Raw genomic sequence first — 20,609 nt, forward strand, 5'->3', positions numbered from 1 at the left:
CCATGAGGTTGCAGGTTCAATTCCCTGGCCTTGCTCAGTGGGTTAAGGATCTGGCGTTGCCGTGAGCTGTGGTGTAGGTCACAGACACGGCTCAGATCCTGAGTTGCTATGGCTCTGGTGTAGGCCGGCGGCTACAGCTCCAATTGGACCCCTAGCCTGGGAACCTCCATATGCCACAGGAGCAGCCCAAAAAAAAGGCAAAAAAGGACAAAAAAAAAGAGTAATATCACTATCTAAAGCACTTGAAAATTACTGGCTGAAAAAGGAACAAGGGCTTTGTAATAAAACAGATCTTGGTTTGAATATCAACTACAGTATTGTTCACATAACCTTGAACAACTTCTGTAACTCCTCTGAACCTCAGTTTCCTCCTGTTGAAATGGAGTTGATAATGACCAGCCATTCGGTAACTGATAATTTGTACAGGTTGTTGTATAGATTAAATGAGATACATAATACCCAGCACTTAGTAGATGCAGATAAAGTGTTGGTTCCCACAACTCAGTGACAGGACATTCACTAGTCAATAGTTAGTGGTGAATGTTGAGGATTGAGTGAGAGTCACAATGGCTTGGCTAATTGTGTTATCTATTCAAACTCTCTATTTGGACATGATTAAGCTGTGGGGGTAACTCTTTCCCATTAGTGATTAGTATTCATACAAATGAAATAAAATCTAATTCTGTTGGCTTTGTTCTGAAACACTACAATTATTATAACTAATCCTGAATTTCCATCCCTTTCTATGGTTCCAATTTTGCTATTTTGTCTTACCATATCTCATTGTTAGAAATTCTAACATTAACTAAAATACCGAAAAAGTAAGAAACCCCTTATTGTATTCAGATTTGTTCACTGAGGTAACAAGGGTATTTGCTGGAGAGTAAAATCCATCCAGTGGGACAGATTGGTAGGTTTTCTTCACAGAATCTGCACATAAATTATTTGAGAGTGACTGAGTTTTCACCACAGGCATCTACAGGGGGCTACATTGTGACCCTGAATTCCGTATCTCATTGTTGAGTGAAACATAAGAAAATCTCATATCATGAAATTTGTTTCATATGACAAATCAGAAAAGAATCATTTTAATTTAGATAAAACCATAAAATATAAGTTTATTTTACTCTTGTGTTTGATATTTATATGTTAATCAAATATTGCCCCAAAAAAGTAAATTAGAAGTTTTATAATTAGGAAATGAGTTTTTTTCCAAACCAAAAGCAACTTTGCATTTATTAAGGCCAGGATTCACTTTACAAGTGACTTTTAAAGGGAATTCCCTTGTGGTGCAGTGGGTTAAGGATCCAGCATTGTCACAGCAGCTGCTCTGGTCACTGCTGTGGTGCAGGTTTGATCCTTGGCAGGAACTTCCATGTGCCACGGGTACAATCAAATTTTTTTAAAAAGTATAATTGGCTTTTTATTTTTGTATTTTTGTAATGATTTTTATTTTTTCTGTTATAGTTGGTTTACAGTGTTCTTTCAATTTTTACTATACAGTAAAGTGACCCAGGCTAACACACACACACACATACACATATACATTCCTTTTCTCACATTATCCTCCATCGTGCTCCATCACAACTCAACAGTTGACTTTTTTAAAATGTCAGCTATAAAGTGACATAAACTTATACATGAATTATTGAGGCTTTTCTTTATGACTATTAATTCTATTTAAAAAATACCGTTAATAATTATCAGGTATTCCCTTATCGAAATTTGTCTTCCCAGTACTGTCACCAACTATCTTCTTCTTCTGTTTTTGCTTTTTTTAGGGCCACACCTGTGGCATATGGAGGTTCCCAGATAAGGGATCAAATTGAAGCTGCAGCTGCCAGCCTACACCACAGCCATACCCACAGCAATGCAGGATCCAAGCCACATCTGTGACCTACACCACAGTTCACGGCAACGCCAGATCCTTAACCCACTGAGCAAGGCCAGGGAATGAGCCCACATCCTCTAGGATATTAGTCGGGTTCATTACTGCTGAGCCTTAAAGGGAACTCCCCTGACTTTCTTCTTAATTTGATTCCTTGAATTGTCATAGCTGAAAGCACCTCCACCATATCAACCTCTTTCCATTAACCTTTCTGTAAGAAAGCCCTGCAGTTAGGAGTGGCTCTGTATGCCAGCCACATTGGACTGCATCACACTTCTGAAGGACAGATTGTCTTTAAAAGGATGGGAAGCTACAGGTCTTGACCCACAAGGAGTCCTACAAAAAGGCAAACCCTATTCTAGGTGCCAAATGGGCACTGCTCAACACAGTTTAAATTTCCAAAATAACCCCTGAGCTGCTCATTCCCTTTTGAGCACTTTCTCTGTAGTTCATGAATTTCCCTTCACAATGCTTTGCTCTATCTCAGCAGAGCCCAGCTTAACAGTCAACCTTCAAAATAATTTCCACTCTTGTTATTTCTATTGAATAGAAATTGGTGGTAAATTCCAGTTCAGTTCCAAAGAGGACCTAGGTCAGAACACGAAGAAGAGCGTCTGCCAAAGCAGTCAGGCACCAAGCTCCACTCCACGTTCTCGCAGGGTCCTGGAAAGTGCACAGGCGATTCAGAATCTCAATGAGGAATATTCATAAAGCGATGGGCGCCGCCATGCCCAAGTGTATTTTGCAATTAGTTATCACAAGAGCACTCTCTGTCAGCTAGAGTGACTGCCTCCCTGCCCCGCAACCTTCTGGCACTCACCAGTGGGAAGGGAGAAGGCCAGGCAATCAGAGCACAAAAGCAGCTTTCTCCATCCCTTTTTCCATGAAAGAGAAAAGAGAGAAAAACATCTCTTTTTTTCCTGAAATTCCTCATAAACCAACATGCCCAGGGGGCAGTTCTAACTACTGTTCTGGATGATTTACATGGATTTATATTCTCACTATTCTTTTGGGGAGGTGATTAATTTCTATGGCAACCATCACATCACAAGACATCTATGCTTACTCAGAAATGTGAGCGCAGTATACCATCTCAAAAAAAAAAAAACCATGCTTAAAAGAAAATGGGAATTCCTTAAGTGTGACATTGTTTTAAAGACAACCGGCTACTCTAAAACAGCACCATCTAGAGTGCTTTGGGGGCCTGCATTTGTTGGAAGGAAGAAAACAAGAGGAAGAGGAGTCTCAATACTGAATATGGTACGCACTTAGAAATTTTAAAAATACATATGTACACACAAGGTTTATAATGCCTAACAATGTATGCATGTCCAAGAGGCATTACAAGGAGTGAAAAGTGGAAGAAAGGAACTAGTTATCATTCAGAAATCCGTGCTACATCCCCATCTGTGACATATCTCAACATGCATCTTACTGATTTCAGAAGCATAGCAAATGTCTCTGTGCAATTCCTAGTTATGAAGCACGAAAAGCAGAAGTCAAACAAGTTCTCAGCTTCCTTGGAGCTTTAGTGAAATCAACATCAAAAACTGATTTTGTAAAAAAAAAAAAAAAAACAAAAAACAAAGGAGTTCCCGTCGTGGCGCAGTGGTTGATGAATCCAACTAGCAACCATGAGGTTGTGGGTTCAATCCCTGGCCTTGCTCAGTGGATTAAGGATCCGGTGTTGCCGTGACCTGTGGTGTAGGTTGCAGGCGTGGCTCGGATCCCACATTGCTGTGGCTCTGGCACAGGCTGGCAGCTACAGCTCCAATTAGACCCCAAGCCTGGGAACCTCCATATGCTGCAGGTGCAGCCCAAGAAATGCCAAAAAGACCAAAAAAAAAAAAAAAAACTGATTTTGTGACCCCCTAGTTCTCTGAGCAGCACCTTCTGAGAAAGCCCAGCAGGGAGCCTAAAGATATCAAAGTGTAGGGGATGAGCCATGAGCCATGGACAATCTGCTGGCTTGTCCAGCCTTGGAATCCCAGTCCAGTAAGGGTCCCGCCTCTTGGATCAGAAGAGCCTCCTAAAGTTCATATTTTCTGACCACCTCCAAAGGAAAACTTGGATCAACCTCAGTAACCTCATGTTCTAGAAGTCCCATAGAGTCTTTTCATTCCCCCAAAATGTCATAACATTCTTGAAAAGTTATCCCTCAAAGAAAGTTTTCAGAAATGAATGTTGAATGTATCAGTTTTATCAGAGTAAAAGCCTCAATTTGTCTAAGATTTGGTTCATCTAGCATTTTTCATCTTGGATTTGGGAACAGAAAATTAATTTTTCTGGGCAAAGAGCACAGAAGGGTTTTAAAAGGTGCTCTTTTTGGCCATCCTTGTAGGTAGTGTGATGGTTAAGATAAACTGAACTCACTCCTCAGCTTGGCTACTTGCTCTGTTATCATATATTCTCTATCCCTTGGTTTCCTTCTCTGTGAAAGAAATAACTAAAAATCTATTAGGCAACAATAGTTAAAAAAAACAAAAAATGAAGAGTATGCCCCACCTCATCTGGAGACACCTCTTTATCCATAGTTTCTCAGAGTCTAACAGAAGCAATTGAGCAGAAAGCTGTCTCAGGAGTTCCTTTGTCTGCATCATCGGCAGTAAAGCTCAGACCTCTGTAGGCAATTCTCATCTTCCCCACTGTAGAAACTCAGAGGGAATTCCAGAGAAGCCTGGAGCACACTTCACTCTCCCTTCCCCCTCCCTCTCACTATTAATTACATCTACCTGCAAAGTGAAAAATCCCCTTAGGTAACCTGGGCACATTTGGGATGTAAAGATTATCGAATGATGTGCCAGAAAGTAACTGCACCACATGAAAATGCACAGGGGAGGCTAGCCATTAGGTGACCACTGGCTTAGAGAGAAATGGGCCACATTCACCATGAAAGTAGGATCTGATGACTTGAAGAAGAACATCTTAGGGGATCACCACGATGAACCAGCTGCAGCTTTATCACACTGAATTCCTGAGGCTGGGATTTCTAGAGAACATCCACCTGTACACTAACTGGCATGGTCTTTTGTTTATTTGTATGTTTGTCTTTATAAAGCTTTATGAAATATATACTAGTACTGTTTTAATATAAGGGAAAAGAACAAACTTTTTTTGAAGGTTTTTTGGGTTTTTTTTGTTTGTTTGTTTTTTTACTTTTGCAATGCAAGTAAGAATAGACTTCGGTTCTGATATGTGATAAAAGCACAATGACGAGCATAACTAATCAAATGCTTGCTAAGTTCAAACAGGGCCTGGAGCCTTCTGGTTCCTAAAAACAACAGTACAGGAGTTACCATCGTGGCTCAACGGTTAACGAATCTGACTAGGAACCATGAGGTTGCAAGTTCAATCCCTGGCCTCGCTCAGTGGGTTAAGGATCCGGCGTTGCCATGAGCTGTGGCATAGGTCGCAAATGCGGCTCGGATCCTGTGTTGCTGTGGCTCTGGTGTAGGCCGGCAGCTACAGCTCCAATTAGACCCCTAGCCTGGGAAACTTCACATGCCGAGGTGGCCCTAGAAAAGGCAAAAAGACCAAAAAAAAAAAAAAAAAAAAAGTAAAAACAACAGTACAGTTGTCCCTTTAACAACACAATTTGAACCCCACAAGTCCACTAGACATAGAGTTTTTTCAACAGTAAATACCACATTGCTACCCAATCCACTGTTGGTTGAATCCAATAATGCAAAAACCACAAATACAGAGGAACCAAGTATAAGGAGGGCTGATGGCAAGTTATACATGGATTTTCCACTGTAAGGAGCTTTAACAACTCTAATCCCACACTGTTCAAGGGTTAACTGTAATTATAACAGCCAATATTTACTGACTAATAACCATGGGCCAGGTGCTTAGACTATACCCTCATGAGATCTCTGTGGGATAGATACTGTTATAATCTCCATTGGATAGATAATGGTAAGGATGTTTAGAAAACATCAGGGTAAAGGACTCAAACCAGGCAGTCTGACCCAGACCAGTGCCCTTCGCCCTGTTCTGGGCTCTGCCCCTTTAAAAATTTCCCCTGGAGAACTCTCTGAGTGCAACACACAATGGATGATTTTACTCTATAATGACTCAGATTCATTCACTTGCTCAAAAGCACTTACTGAGTGCCCACTGTGACAGAAATCTATGCTAGAACTGTAGGGAGTTACTAAAAGAAATAAGATTGGGCCCTGCCCCCTTAATAGCTCACAGTCGAAGGAAGATAAGATTGTAGGAAGATAAGATAGGAATACAAACAACCATATTTCAGAGTAGTTTTTGCCATCTGCAGTTAGAGAGGATGAGGTGATACGAGCATTAGGCAGTACCATATCCTTTCCTAAGACAGCCTTTGATGTTTGGGTACCTCCTGGGAAGCTAATTTAGCATTAAAGCTTGAAAAGAAGTTTGCCTAGGTCCTTTGCTTTGAATCAGAGGGAAAAATTTTTAATTCCACATTTAAAGTCTAAAGAGTTTTGGGCTGGCTTGCTTCCCAAACAGGCCAAGGGACAAAAAAAAGGGGGCTCCTACCAATGGCTTCAAGGCATCTCTGCCCCTGGGAAGATACAAATCTGTCCCACCCAGTCCAGTCCTAGGAGGTACCCATAGGGGGCTTTCCTTGCCAAGGAGGTGTCTGCGGAACTGCCAGCGGTACGGGGCCTGAGTGGGGGTCAGTGTCCTCCCACACCTCTCTTGTCCTAGTGTGGCTTTCCGTCACCATGCCCGGACTCCCAGACCTCCATGCCACCAACCCAGACTTAGACCCAAAAGCTAGGCAGCACAAACCACAGAGCTGTATATTCTGGCCCTGGGAGTTACACCAGGAATAAGCACATAATCAAGCAAGGCCATTCTGGAATGGCTATACAACCATGGAAGAGCAAACAAAGCCCCTTTCTACAGTACTTGCTAAGTCAGAGGATATGAATTCTACCTTCCTCATAGGGGGAGACTGTTCACAGAATAAAGCTAAGAGGAAATAAGTAGAACCAAGAGATGGAGCAAAAGGCAGAGTCCTGACAACATCCTTTTAGCTCCTGGGTCTTGTTGTGCCTAAAACCCGTCACCTTAGACATCCTGAGAACAAGAGACAGTAAACTGCATCCCTCGGTCAGGTTTCTATCACTGGGAGGAAACAAAAAGGTATCAACTAATATCTTCTGTATAAAATGCTACATGATAGCATGGACTTTAAAACCAAGCCCTGGCAAGCCACTCAGGTCTCTCTGTGACTCTGTGCAGTGCGGCAGCCTCTCTGACCTGGTATCTTCATCTTTAAGATGGAAATGAAGGCTTAACAATATTAAACAGGATAATGCATGTAAAGCACTTGGCCCAATGACTGATACATGGTCATTCTAGGATATCTGAGGGCCACAAACAACACAGTCAATGTCATCATCACCACCAGTTAATTGTATGTGTCATCCTGGCTGGGTTATGGTGCCCAGTTATTCAGCCAAACTCTAGTCTAGGTGTTGTTATGAGGGTATTTAGAGATGTGACTGACATCTGACAATAAGCTGACCTTAAGTAAGGCAGATTACCCTTAATAATGAGAGTGGGTCTCACTATTATCCAATCAGGTGAAGGCCTTACAAGCAAAAACTAACGTTTCATAGAGAAAGAATTTTACCTCACAACTGTAATGAACATCCTGCCTGAGTTTCCAGCCTGCTGACCTGCCCTGCAGATTTTGGACATGCCTGTCCCCAAAACCATGTGAGTTGAATCCTTAAAATAAACCTCCTCCCTCTCTCTTTCACTCTTTCAATATATATATAAATTAATATTTACTTTGTGTGTGTGTGTGTCCTATTGTCTCTGTTTCTCTGGAGAGCCCTGGCTGACAGTCATCACAACTTGCCTCGCCATTCCCCACTCTTTGCAGTAGCAGTCAGAACATGACCCATAACCAAGACAATGCACAGCCAGTTGAAACAAGACACTAGTGTATTTGATTGATTTCCACAACTGTCCTCCAAGAAGCAAGACATTTCCAGTCTTTGTCTTTGTCAAAGACCTAAGTGTGGCACCTCACAGTGGAACATATGAACACAGAGCAAGCTAATAATATCTGTGGCTTACACTTAATCCACCTCTGGCATAAATCTGGAAATGTATCCTGGGAAATAATTGCTCTGGAGGTGAAGTTCTCAGAACCATGTATCGTATGGTTTTCCCAGGGACACATTTTTCAAAGCATTGAGTCATTGTGTTTTCACCAATTGATTTGGAGGGGATTTGTTTGTTTTTAAGCAATGCACAAAGAAAACCGATTGGCCCTTCCTTAACTAACAGTATTGACATCTGAAATTATAAGCCAAGGCTCTGGGTACCGGAACTGATTCCAACTGGGGAAGCTGGAAGCAACACATTATCTACAGTGATGCAGAGAAATCCCATCTACGCTGGGCAGGGAGCAGGTTTTACCAGCCATCTCCTTCCCCAGCCACCCTCTGTGATGGCATTTCTATCTTCTCTCTTACTGACTGTCCATTAACCGTGGGGCCAGCTTCCGTGCTAAGCACTTCATAAATTTTTCCTGATTATTCTTTCCCATAATCCTCTTTTCTACTCAGAAAACACAAAGCAGCATGTTTCTGTAATGGAAGGGATGAAAGTTACATATTTTGGATAAAATGGAAGTAGAAGGAAACACTGCCAAATGTTTCTTAAAAGCTGCAACACCTGCTGACTAAAAATAGCTGCTCACAAAGCCGAAAGAATCCATTCTTTTCTTTCAAACTCTGGCTTGAGAAATCTATCTCCATCAATCAGTTCATCAGCCATTGATTAGCTTTTCTAATTAGCTTCTCTAATGACGACAAGAAAAATACAAGGCTGCTTTGTAGGCAGCAAATGGAAGGAACTCAATACAGCATGTGCCTGGACCTCAGGCAGAAATTCTGAACCCAGAATTTTGAAGCTTGGTGAAAGCACCTCCATCTCTTCATCATTCATTATTCAACAAATATTTGCTGACTACAATACCTACCACATGGCAGATGTTCTACATGATTAAAAAGAAGGGAAAAAAGCAGACAAAAGCCCCCGCCCTAAAGAAATACACCTGTTTTCAACTAAGCCTCCAGCTTAGAACATTGTCACTGCAGAGAAGCTACATTTCTCTGGACAAAGTAACCTCTCTCCTGGACCTATGAACTTCAATACATTTTCTCTCCTCTTCTCCTTACTCAAAAAATAAGCACACATGCTATTTATCTTTTTCTGTCTTGATTTCTTATTTCTTCTCTTTCCAAGAGCAAGGATTATTAGAAATGTGTTGCCTACACAATAATTATAAATCCTTCTCCCAAAGAAAATATGACAGCCCCATAGTTATACTTGCTTTGTGATTTTTATGTGACTCTCAGCTCCCAGACTACAAAGGAACTCCAGTGGAAATCTCTTCCACTGCCTAGTTCTGCTGCATCTTCCTCACACATTTATTAATAATTATAATGACTAACATGTTTTGGGCACAATACCAAGAACTATAAATATATTATCTTCTTCAATCCTCCTCAATGACCCTATGAGGTATTATAATTTCACTGACGATGAAACAAAAACTCAGAGAGTTTAGGTAACTTGCCTGTATTCATGCCATTGTCACACCAAGTAAAACCCAATGCTACCCACCATCAAACCTGATTCACCTTTCTCTTGTGTGGTAATTACAATCAAAACCCAAGGTTTCAGAAAAGAAAGGTTAAGACTACACCATAACTCTACATTTTACCTCTGCAACCATTTCCTAGTTGGGTTCCTTGAAATCTATGCTCCAATTCACTATTTATACTGCAGGCAGCCTGAGCTTAGGAAAGTGTAAATCGGTCACAGTATTCTTCTGCTTAGGGTCTCCAATACTGCTCAGTGCTCTTAAGATAAAGCACATTCAACTCAATAAACTTGCAAAGCTTTGCATGATCTGGACTCAACCTGCTGCTCCAGCCTCTCATATCTCTCTCCCTTTCACACTGAGCTACAGCCTTTAGGAACCAATTTAATTTCCCAGAATGCCCCATGGTTTTACTCACAGATTTGTGATGCATTGTTTCCTCTGCCTACACCATACTCTGTAAGCCCTTGCCACACAAACACACATGCACACACACACACACTCTCTCTCCCCCACCTCCCCGTTTTTTTTTTTTTGTTTTTTTTTTTCAACTTTTAGGGTTGCACCAGTGGCAAATGAAGTTCCCAGGCTAGTGGTCCAATCGGAGCCACAGCTGCCAGTCTACACCGCAGTCACAGCAACTCAGGATCCCAGCTGCATCTGCAACCTACACCACAGCTCACAGCAATGCCGAATCCCCAGCCCATGTCCCACTGATCGAGGCCAGGGATCAAACCAGCATCCTCATGGATACTAGTTGGATTCATTTCTGTGGCACCATAACGGGAACTCACACTCTCCTCTTTACTCTGGCTAAGTCCTCCTCATTCTTAGTGTCAGCTTAGTTCAGAGGCCGTCCCCAGTCCTTTATACTGGGTGCCCCATGGTTCTCCACTACACTCTGTGAGGCTTTTCATACACCCTGCACAAAGCAGGTTTGGAATAGATGGATGACATAATGGGGAACCTATCATCCAGCACTTTGATCAGGATTATCAAAGATGCTACTGACTGGTATAGATAAGCCATCCCAAGAGCCCATTCCTACTATCTCTCTGCAATCCCACATCCTGGGAAAACCCTTTATACCACAGACTGGAGCAAATCTGCCTCTGCTCTACCTTGGCAGATGTATCCAGACTGAAAGAAAGGAGGTGACCCTGGCTGGTATTCATGGAAGGTCATTAGTTTCAGAGCAAAGTGAGGGAGATGTGTCTATCAGTTAAGGAAGCATTCAGCTGCAAGGCAAACAAATCCCAACTCAGCTGGCCAAAGCAGTTAGCATCATTCGAATCCCATATGATGAAAGTCCAATGATAGGACAAGCTCTCCAAGCATGCAGTACTGCACTCAGTTGCTCAACAGTATATTCAAAGACTCAGGTATTCTCCCTCTCTCTACTCTGCTGTCCTCATCATCAGTGACATCCTAAGGCTGTTTTCCTTCCTGGTCATAAGACAGTGGATATTAACAGCCAGTTGATAGAAACAGTGGATAGAAACAAGATGGCTGTTTCTGTGCTCATATCCAGCAGAGAAAGAGAAATCTCTTCCCTCACCATCAAATGTAAGTCTTTCCCTTCAATCTGATTGAGCCAACCTGGGACCTGTGCCCACCCCAAGACCAGCCACAATCTACGGAATAATGCCAAGAACTCGTTGGCTTACACAAATCATCTGGGGTCAAATGGATGCACTAATGAGGGAACCAACAGAGACTTTGGAGAACAAAATCTCTACTGCCAAGGGTAGAAGGGGAAAAGTCTACTCATTTCCATCTAACACAATTACTCTATTTTTCTCTTTCCATTTGCAATGGCTCCTGAAGATGTCACATGGAAAGATTCCCTATTCCTTTTGAATATGTAGTTGTGCTTCTTCCTGCTGATGTTAGCTTCTCTTCAAGTTAATCATCTTCTTCTGCAGCCATGTTTATGTTGAGTCAGCACTTAATATTTAGAGGCTTACTGCTCACAGCAGCTATAGAAACTGCTTCACTCAACCCTGCACAGAGGCAATACAAATGATATCAAGAATGTAACCCAAATGACTTCATTACTCTTTCTTATGTAGGCAGATCTTTGATAATATTATATCCACACTGGAGAAAACATCACACCTTGGTGATGCAACAAAGGCTGGGGAGAGGAAAAGAAAAGCCGTCACAATTAGCAACCCTCTGGTACTATCCTGCTCCCCAAGGTGTCACATTTATGTGTTCTGGAACAGGAGTTTAAAAGCCAACCAGTTTTTACATCCCTCTCAAAAAAATATATGCTAATGTCCATTCTATTACAGTACAGATAACTTGCTAAATTATTCTGAGTTCACCTGTGCAGGGTTAATTTAAATAAACTGAGGTATCTAGTAATTCCTTGGTTGGAACTCTAATCTAGCACAGAGGATCTTTAATGTCTAAACTCTCTGCATGGACTCTTTGCCCCCAGGACACAAGCACATGGGACCACTACTGAAATGGCTGAGCTGTTGTTTTATTCTGAGGGACTAGTACATGAAGAAGAAACACTATACATGTGCTTTAGAAATAAATGTCATTCGATTTGTCAGAAAGTCTTTGGGTTTTAATGTCATGTATAATCATACACCATAAAAGCTGGACAAGGATTTAGTGACCGTGTATTGCAAATGACTTATCAAAATTCTCATAGTTGAAACACAGATATAGTCTCAAACATTTATTGATCAGTATGCCTCTGAAAGTCTTCAAGTGAAGTGATACCTGATCCAGTGAGTGGTGGAGAGTTATGGACATACTTCAAAGACAGCACAGTTGATCTCTTGTGGTCTCCCTCACCATTGTGTTCTCCTCTGGCCCAAAATGCTTAAAGGTCTCCAGCTAAATTTTCCCCTTCTGGAAAAACATGCCCAGTGCCCCATGTTCCAAAGACATCATCAAGCAATGCTCTTTCCTTCCCTGTGACTAATTCCAACTTTTAGGAGGAAAGCAACCTAATTGTTGAGTAAAATAATAGCCAGTTAACTACAATAAAATATGCTTGGGAGCAGAGACCTAACTTTATATGTGTTTGCGTCTCTTAACCACACTTAGGGCTGCTCTCCTTGAAGCAGACATGCAAAGGATATAAATCTAATCTTGTTTAATTTTCCCAAAGTAACAAATTTGAAGAAGAAATTTAACTCAAATAAATTTCTAACTGGTAGAAATTGTTTAGGAAAATATTTATGAACAGGAATAAGATAGGTTCTCCCTTCTTTCTTACTTTGAGCTAGGACCATATGAGTACTCATATGACTTTCTTACGTTTCCATTCCCGGACATCAGAAGGACACCATTAACCCATTACACAAGTATAATGAACATTATTATATTCAAAGGCTATGCTGGCACTGGGCAAGAAGCACTTATCAAACCAGACATGGGTTCTACATTCATATAGTCTTCTTGGCAATTAGTTTCCTTCTTACCTACTTTTTCCTGGGCTTTTCACCTGCCAGTGATGATGGTGATGGTGATGGTGATGATGATGATACTAATGCTAATAAGAATAATATAATTTACATATGTCAGATGCTGTTCTAAGTGTTTTATATATATAGCATATAGTACAGTATAGTCCTCACAACAACCTAGAAAAAGATAAGAATTTGAGGTCCCCAAGGTCACAGCACTCAGATGATACAGCAGGCAGTCTAGCCCTGTTCTTAACCACTGCTGCCTATAATGAGCTTGAAATGACCTCTATTTTCATTTCTACACCTGATTGTTCCACATGAAATTTCTTGGCAGAAAGAGTTAAAAACTTTGGGAGGTAATAGAGTCGACAGAAATGTGTGTTGAGTTTTTAAGTATGAGTAGGACTTACACAGCACACCTAGTGTTTTCCTAACTCCGGCACCATTCAAATTATCCTTCTACACTTTTTTTATATTCCTTACCTTTCCATAGATCAATTAAAAAAACTAAAACTATTCTCCAAATCCATGATTTTCTTTTCTGTGGAAAGTTTCATTTGTCCGGTATATTAGATTCCAGGTATAAGTGACATCATATAGCATTAGCACTAGGAACTATGTCTAGTCACTTATGATGGAGCATGATAATGTGAGAAAAAAGAAGGTATACATGTTATATGTACCTGGGTCACCATGCTGTGCAGTAGAAAACTGACAGAACACTGTAAACCAGCTATAATGGAAAAAAGTAAAAATCATTATATTAAAAAAATCACTAAAACTAATGTTTATTGAGTAGTAACTCTGTGCCAAGCACTATAACCCACAGTATTTGAGAAAATAATCAAAGAACATCAATTTGCTGAAAATAATTTCTCTGTTGAAGAGGCTCTGGCTAATTATTTGCTCCTTCATTCAACAACTATTTATTGAGTACTTATTTTATGCTGGGTTCTGTGTAAGATATTGAGTAGACAACACTCTCATGGACTTACAACCCATTGAGAGATTCAGACAAGTAAATAACACAGAGTGTGAAATGATAGGAGATAGCCAGCACATGGAATGGGGCATTTAATCCAGTTGGGGGGGGTGGTGAGGATCAGATGTCAAGAAGGCTTTCAGATTCATCAGTGCCTTTGTGTTTGGTGTGAAGAGCTGTCTCATAGACTGAGCTCTGTATCAGTCTCCCTAGAGACTGTACTCTATAGCACTTGCACCACGCCTAGCAGCACCTTAAAAAATGAGGATCAGGGCTTTATAATGTCATTATAAACACTGCTTTACTTTATGTGTTTCTTAAGTTCAAAATAGTTCCATAGAGAACATTAATAGTTCTCCAAAATGGGAATTTTGACAAGGAATGAAGGTACCTTTGATTCATTCACATGTCACATACCTTCTGGGATTGTTTTCTTTCTTTGTTCACTTGCTAGCATTTCCCTAAGAAGGGTCAGGAATCAATATTCTATGCCTCATGAAGCTAATCACTTTAACAGTTAAAATAGCAGAGACTATTAGAAATAGGCTAGTTCTCTGCAAGGCTCTCCCACCCACATCCAGGCATCCATTTCCTTCTGTATTTCACTTTAAAATGCCTTTGCTTCTTGTATGTGTCTTATCTCCCCAACCACCATTTGGAAGAGTATGTGGTGAAGTACATCAGATTGTGGAAATTTATTTTTTAGAAAAAGAGTGCACTGTAGACTCTGGCTCCTTTACCTGCTTCTCTAGGAGCAACTAAAAACAAAAGAATTGGGTTCCTATATCCAATGAACTGCTTTCTAGCCGTGACCAGAGAAAACAGGGAGATGACATTTTTGTTGTTGCATCTCAATTCACTGATCCACAGCCCAATCAACTTCAGTCATGGTCCACCAGTGTATCCACACACATTCCTGCCTGCATACTTTCATTTCTTCAGCTAACTGATATCCACAATGAGCAATCTGATACCCACTGCTAGAAACACTTCAGATGGGGGTTTTCTTCCATCATCGTGGAAGATATACTCTCAGGTTACACTGAACTTTGGGGCTAAGAAGGTAATAATTATGGTAATAATTATGGTCTCTTCACATTGGATGCAGATACATCCATTTATCAGCATTAGTGTTGCAAAACTGATCAATTTTCTAAAGCCAGTGCAAGCAAGCCCCCTATTGCCTACACTTTAGGCTTCGCATTAAGGAAGGCCAATCTAAAATGCATGGATCCCATTAGAGGCAGGAAATGAACAGGAAGCATCAAGAAGGGAGGAATTAAAAAAATAAAGAAGTGTTATGCCTAAAAAGCACTAAAATCACACAAACTTAGAATTAGAGCAGGTAGAAGAGGGTAAATTTTTAAGTCAAGTCACAGAACTCATCACCACTTGGAACTCAAGTGTTGTAATGAAACCATATATGGTTTGGGGAAATGGTGGGGGCGGGGAAGGGGCAGCGTGGATCTTTATGTGGGGGCTTGTTCCACAGTTGCATTCACACTTACATATATAGATAGCTCATAGGTAATTCCGCACTGAATATTTTTGTTTCCTTAGGTGATACCAATTCAATATGGATCCTGAAATAAAAATTAAACACATTAAAATAAAGCATTCTCCTTAAACAAATTCTGAGCTTAAAAAAAAAAGCATGGTAAAGAAGTTGGCTATCTTCAAAGAAGGAAAACAAGCTCTAACCAGTTCCAAATGGGAAATTATTCTCTATCAATTTGTGTGTCTGTGGGTGTATGTGTCAGAGAGAAAGAGAGCAGGTAGAAAAGAGGCAGATGGATTAATAGACAGAGATTCATTAAAAATAACACCTAATAAACATTATTTGGGAAATACTATATATATCATATTCAAATATTTATATATCCCCAGAAAGATTCAGAAAGGGAAAGCAGGCAATAAAGAAAAGGTCAAGATACCATGGATTGATGGATTGATGTCTCCATTTGTCTTATCTGGGAACTCCTATTTCCAGAGACAGTAAAAACCCTAGGGGTACTTTGGTTACCCAATCTCTCCATCAGTAGAGGGGCTGGAGCAAGTAAACACGCAATCTTTGTAAATACACATCTTTGCTGTCAAATTTGGCTTCAGGGCAAGCTCCCTGACCACATGGGTGCTCTTAAATGCCCACCTCCTTTTCTGGAGCAATCACTGAATCAAACACCCAGAATGTGAAATTCATTCCAACACTCACTGGGTGATGGGAGGTTTTGTTTGGTTGCATTGTTTGATATCTCAGACTTACTCCGTAACTAGCTAAAAACTGGCCTGTGCTATTTTCAAGGACAGATCACCTCCCTTTAGACTGGCTTGAATGCCACTCACCAAGCTTAGCAGCACCGGAAGGACAACAGTTAATTTCGTGAAGCTGCCATTGTCCTTCCTAGCTCTCTGACTACACACACCCTCCCATCCTCTGTCCTCCCTATGCACACCTCCTCCCACCTCCCAGGCTCCCAGTTTTCAAGCAGTCACCCCACCCAGGGTTTTCAGCAGCTCCTCACCACCGAGCAGTCTCAGGAGTGGTGTGTGGGCTATCTGCGAGGAAAGGGCCCTCTCTGAGGGCACAGTGTTTCTCTCGCCTGCAGCAGGACCCAGATAAGGACAGAGGCTCCAGCCACCCCCACATCACAAAGAGCTCCTCAGATCCCGCTGGCATCTGGGCTTCCCCTCATTAGCACATTAAAGCTGCTCTGTCCCTTCCCTCTGAGCCGCTCTGTCTGTCCACTGGCCGCACTATGGAGTTTTTTAAGCCCTTGCTCATTCTGAAACTCCCCCTGTTCAAGAGGCACTAACCCTTTTCCGAGGCCTGTCAGACTCTCCTTTACAAACCACAGGTACCTCCCAAGCACCATCACTCCCAGAGGCGCAATGAGACAGCAGAACAGACGCCTTCTGCCAAACCGGTCTTCCCAAGAAGAAGCATTCTTCAAACAAAGCCAAAAAAATTTTTTTAATATATCTAGCTTTCAGAAATCTGGAAGACATGGAAGTAAACAGACTCGAGTCTTGTTCAGTGAAGCGGGCTCCACTTCCAACTCTGACTAGGCTCAGGAGAAAAATCAGAGCAGAGCAGTGCCCGCATCCAAGTCCTCCAAGTGCCCAGGGCACAGGCAGCATTTATCCTGGGCCTGTGACAGCACAAAGCCACCAGAAGCCAGCCTCCCATCTCAGTTTTGTGCCCAGGATAACAACTGCAAAGTGCTTGGCAGCTTTCCAAGTCCTCTCCCAGATGTGATTTCATTTAAAAATCCCCCAAACGCAAAAGAAAATGAAGAGCTAGGATTATTTTAACCAGTTTACAAATGAGAATATCGAGCTGTGCCCCCACCCCCCCAGCTTAAGTGAGTTGCCTGAAACAGAACATCTCACATCTCACATTCTGAAGGGGACACCATCACACCAGTGCTCCAGACACAATCTCCAAATGACATTTAATTCCCTCTTCTCTCTCACAACCTACTCCCAAATATAATCAGAACCAAAATCCTACTGAGCACCCCTAAATATGCCCTGCACTAGTTTGACTTTTTCATAGCTGAATCCACTGATGGTTCTTGCCTGCCCTGTTCCTGAACTGTTTCTGAGTTAATGCTTTCCAAGACAGACTCTAAACAGCAGTAGCTTCTTTCTGCCCATCGTACCCCCCACAACCTCCCACCACAAATGTCCAATAAGTGCATAGCACTGCCCTTAAAAATTCTACACTACTTCTCTGGTATGTATCCTTTCAGGCTCTTCCTACTTCTCTAGGACAAACATCCTACACCCCTCCCCCATTACCTGACACCTTCATTTTTTTTTTTAGGGCTGAAGCCACGGTATATGGAAGCTCCCAGGTCCAGGGGTCTAGTTGGAACTGCAGCTGCCGGCCTATGCCACAGCCACTAGGGATCCGAGCCACATCAGCGACCCACACCCAGCTCATGGCAACACAGGATCCTTAACCCACTGAATGGGGCCAGGGATCAAACCTGCATCCTTGTGGATCCTAGTTGGGTTCGTTACCACAGAGCCATGGAGGGAACTCCTTCATTCTTAATTGATAGATTGACCTCAGAGTTTACAGAAAAAGAGAAGCCACCAGATAGGGATCACCTTTTATTCCCATCACCAAATCCACCGAATTACCTTCATTTATACCCACACTCTGCTCTGCCCCCCTCCTGTGCCACGGAGAGCATCCTGGCTCCTCTCAAAGGCCAACCAACCCCTCCCTTCTTGCACTGAGGATCCTACCATCCTAGTCTTCGCAAGGCTTTCCTCCTTCCTTTATCCCACTCTTTCCTACGTATGCAATTTTTTCCTCTCCACTGCATCATTCCTATCAGCCCATAGACCTTTTTATTATGCCCTCTATTAAAAGACTTTTCCTTTACTCTGCTCCTGGTTAGAGCCAAAAGATATGTTTTGAAATTCACCATCTGAGCCTGTCCCTGTCCTGATTCCATGGTTCTCTATGTGGCTGGGATCATTTCTCCACCCTCCCCTTAGTTATTTGCTTTCAGAACATGGATCTCCTATTTCCTCCCTCTTGAAATACTTCCTTCTCTAGGCTTCTGAACACCATACTCTCCTGTTCTCCCCCGGCTTCAGACCCCTCCTTCTCCAATCTTTGGAGATAGCTCCCAAGATTGGCCCAGACAGAACCCCTTTTCTCCTCTATCGACACACCGTCCCCAGATGATCTCATCCAGGACAATGCCCAGATCCTAATCCCCAGCCCCTGACTTCTCCCCAGACCCCCTACTCCAGTTGGCATCTTATATTCCCGCTAGACATCTCTAACTTAACTTGCCAGAAGTTAACCTCTTGACTTTTTATCCACAAACTTGTTCCTTCTCCTGTCTTTCCCGTCTTAGACAATAGCATCATCACTCACTCGATTTCTCAAGCCCCCAAGACTGAAGTTTATATTTATTCTCTTCTCTCAGCAGCCTCATCAAACCACTCATCTAATCCAGCTCCAATGTGAATCACTCCAAAAAACAATCATTTCTTTCCAATCTCCATTGCCACCCTCTGATGTAAAATACGATTCAAAAAAATCAAGTACTAGAAAAATAAAATGGCAAAAAACAAACACTAAAATACATGACCCAATATTTTAATAGTAAAGGAAAATATAAAAATGTTCTGTCAAACTGCCATAGATAGTTCTAAATGCTTACTCTTGATTCCTGATCTCATCACAGTCTGGTTACAGTCTGAATCAGCACAGGTCTGCAGACCACACTCTGGGTATCTGGCCGTGGTCCTCCTGGCTTCCTGTTTAGTTGAGGCAACACCTTAGCTCTCCTGCTCTGGTAAAGAGATCCCTTCCTTGAAGTAAGTTTATCGCCTTTCAACAAACAAGTATTAAACACTTGCTGTGTTGCAGACACTGTTGGGTACCTTCCCTGACCCTGGTCTAGATTCTGTTAAAATCACAGCACTTCTCCCTCCATCCTCGCTGCCTCTATCCCATTTAGACTGCTGTCTCCACTCCCCTCAATGGCTATAGTGACCACCCAACTGATACCCCAAACCCCAGCCCATCCCCTCTCCATCTGTCCTACAGATTTTGCCCAGAATATCATCTTCTGGCTCACCTCTGATCAAGTCCTTTCTCTGCTCAATAACCTGCAAAAATAATAATCCACACGGAGATCCCTGGTGGCTCAGTGGGTTAAGGATCGAGCATTGTCATTGCAGTAACTTGGGTTCGATCCCTGGCCTGGGAATTTCTGCATGTTATAATTAATAATAACCCACAGAATGAAGTCCAACTCCTGTTGGAGCATCTACAGCTTTCCATTATCTGATTCCAACCTACAAGTCCAGCCTTACTTTACTCTGCTGCCTTTTCACCTACACATAATATTGTCAAATTGAAAACTTAATTCTCCTCCAATCTCTTACTCCTTATTTGGTTCATCCTTTCTGTCATCTTCCTTTTTGCACATGATCCTATTCAACGCATTCGCTATGGATCAAATGTTTATGTCTCTCTAAAATTCATGTGTTAAAGCCCTACTCTCCAATATGACGGTATTTGGAGGTGGAAACTTCAAAAGGCAATCAGATTTAGAGGAGGTCATGAGGACGAAGCCCCTAGAATGAAATTACTATCCTTCTAAGAAGAGACAGGAGAGGGCTCTCATTCTCACTCTCCCTCTCCCTCTAACATATGTGGATAAAAGAAGACAGCTGTCTGCATGTGAAGAAAGCCTTCATCACACATAGAATCTTCCAACCACTCTGATCTCAGACTTCCCAGCATCCAGAACTATGAGGAATGAAGGTCTGTTGTCTAAGCCACTTAGTCTATGATATTCTGTCAAAGCAGCCCAACCTAGGACACCATCTTCCATTGCCAAGGACAAATGCCAATGCTGAACCCTCCTGCCCTGTCTCCAGCCTAGTTTCTCCTTCCCTTGTAGTCTTATAAAAGCACCTAGCTGTGTGACCATAAAAAAATTATTGTGAGAATAACATATGGTGTAAAGTTTTATAACATAAAATGTATTATAATGGAAAAGTTAACAGTTTCAGACTCTGTCTACATGCTCATTTTATTTTAAACACTCTTATAGGTTGTATCAAATTATGTAGTAAAGCAATCCTGTCCTTCCAACTCATCCCTCATGCTTTTGTCATATTTTAAATCTCTTTTACCAGCAATGCATATGTACC

At 41.8% G+C, this 20,609-nt stretch overlaps 1 protein-coding gene across 6 annotated transcripts in view; it reads right to left on the reverse strand.

The window, feature by feature from the left end:
* The window catches only part of SLC35F1 (solute carrier family 35 member F1), a 476,339-nt gene that overhangs the window by 374,862 nt on the left and 80,868 nt on the right, over nt 1-20,609 (reverse strand). The window contains exon 1 of one of the 6 annotated variants that reach the window (XM_084958205.1): nt 15,425-15,494. The exons of the other annotated variants lie outside the window; for them this stretch is intronic. Within the exon in view, the coding sequence (XP_084814331.1) occupies nt 15,425-15,441 (17 nt within the window). The 5' untranslated portion in view covers nt 15,442-15,494. Of the gene's footprint in view, nt 1-15,424; nt 15,495-20,609 lie in introns of those variants that run through there. 6 annotated transcript variants of the gene reach the window in all.

The sequence above is a fragment of the Sus scrofa genome, chromosome 1, assembly GCF_054392235.1.
Source record: "Sus scrofa isolate SSC_HxYL_T2T_F1_AM1 chromosome 1, Sscrofa_HxYL_maternal_Yorkshire_Landrace_v2.0, whole genome shotgun sequence".
Classification (NCBI taxonomy): Eukaryota; Metazoa; Chordata; class Mammalia; order Artiodactyla; family Suidae; genus Sus; species Sus scrofa.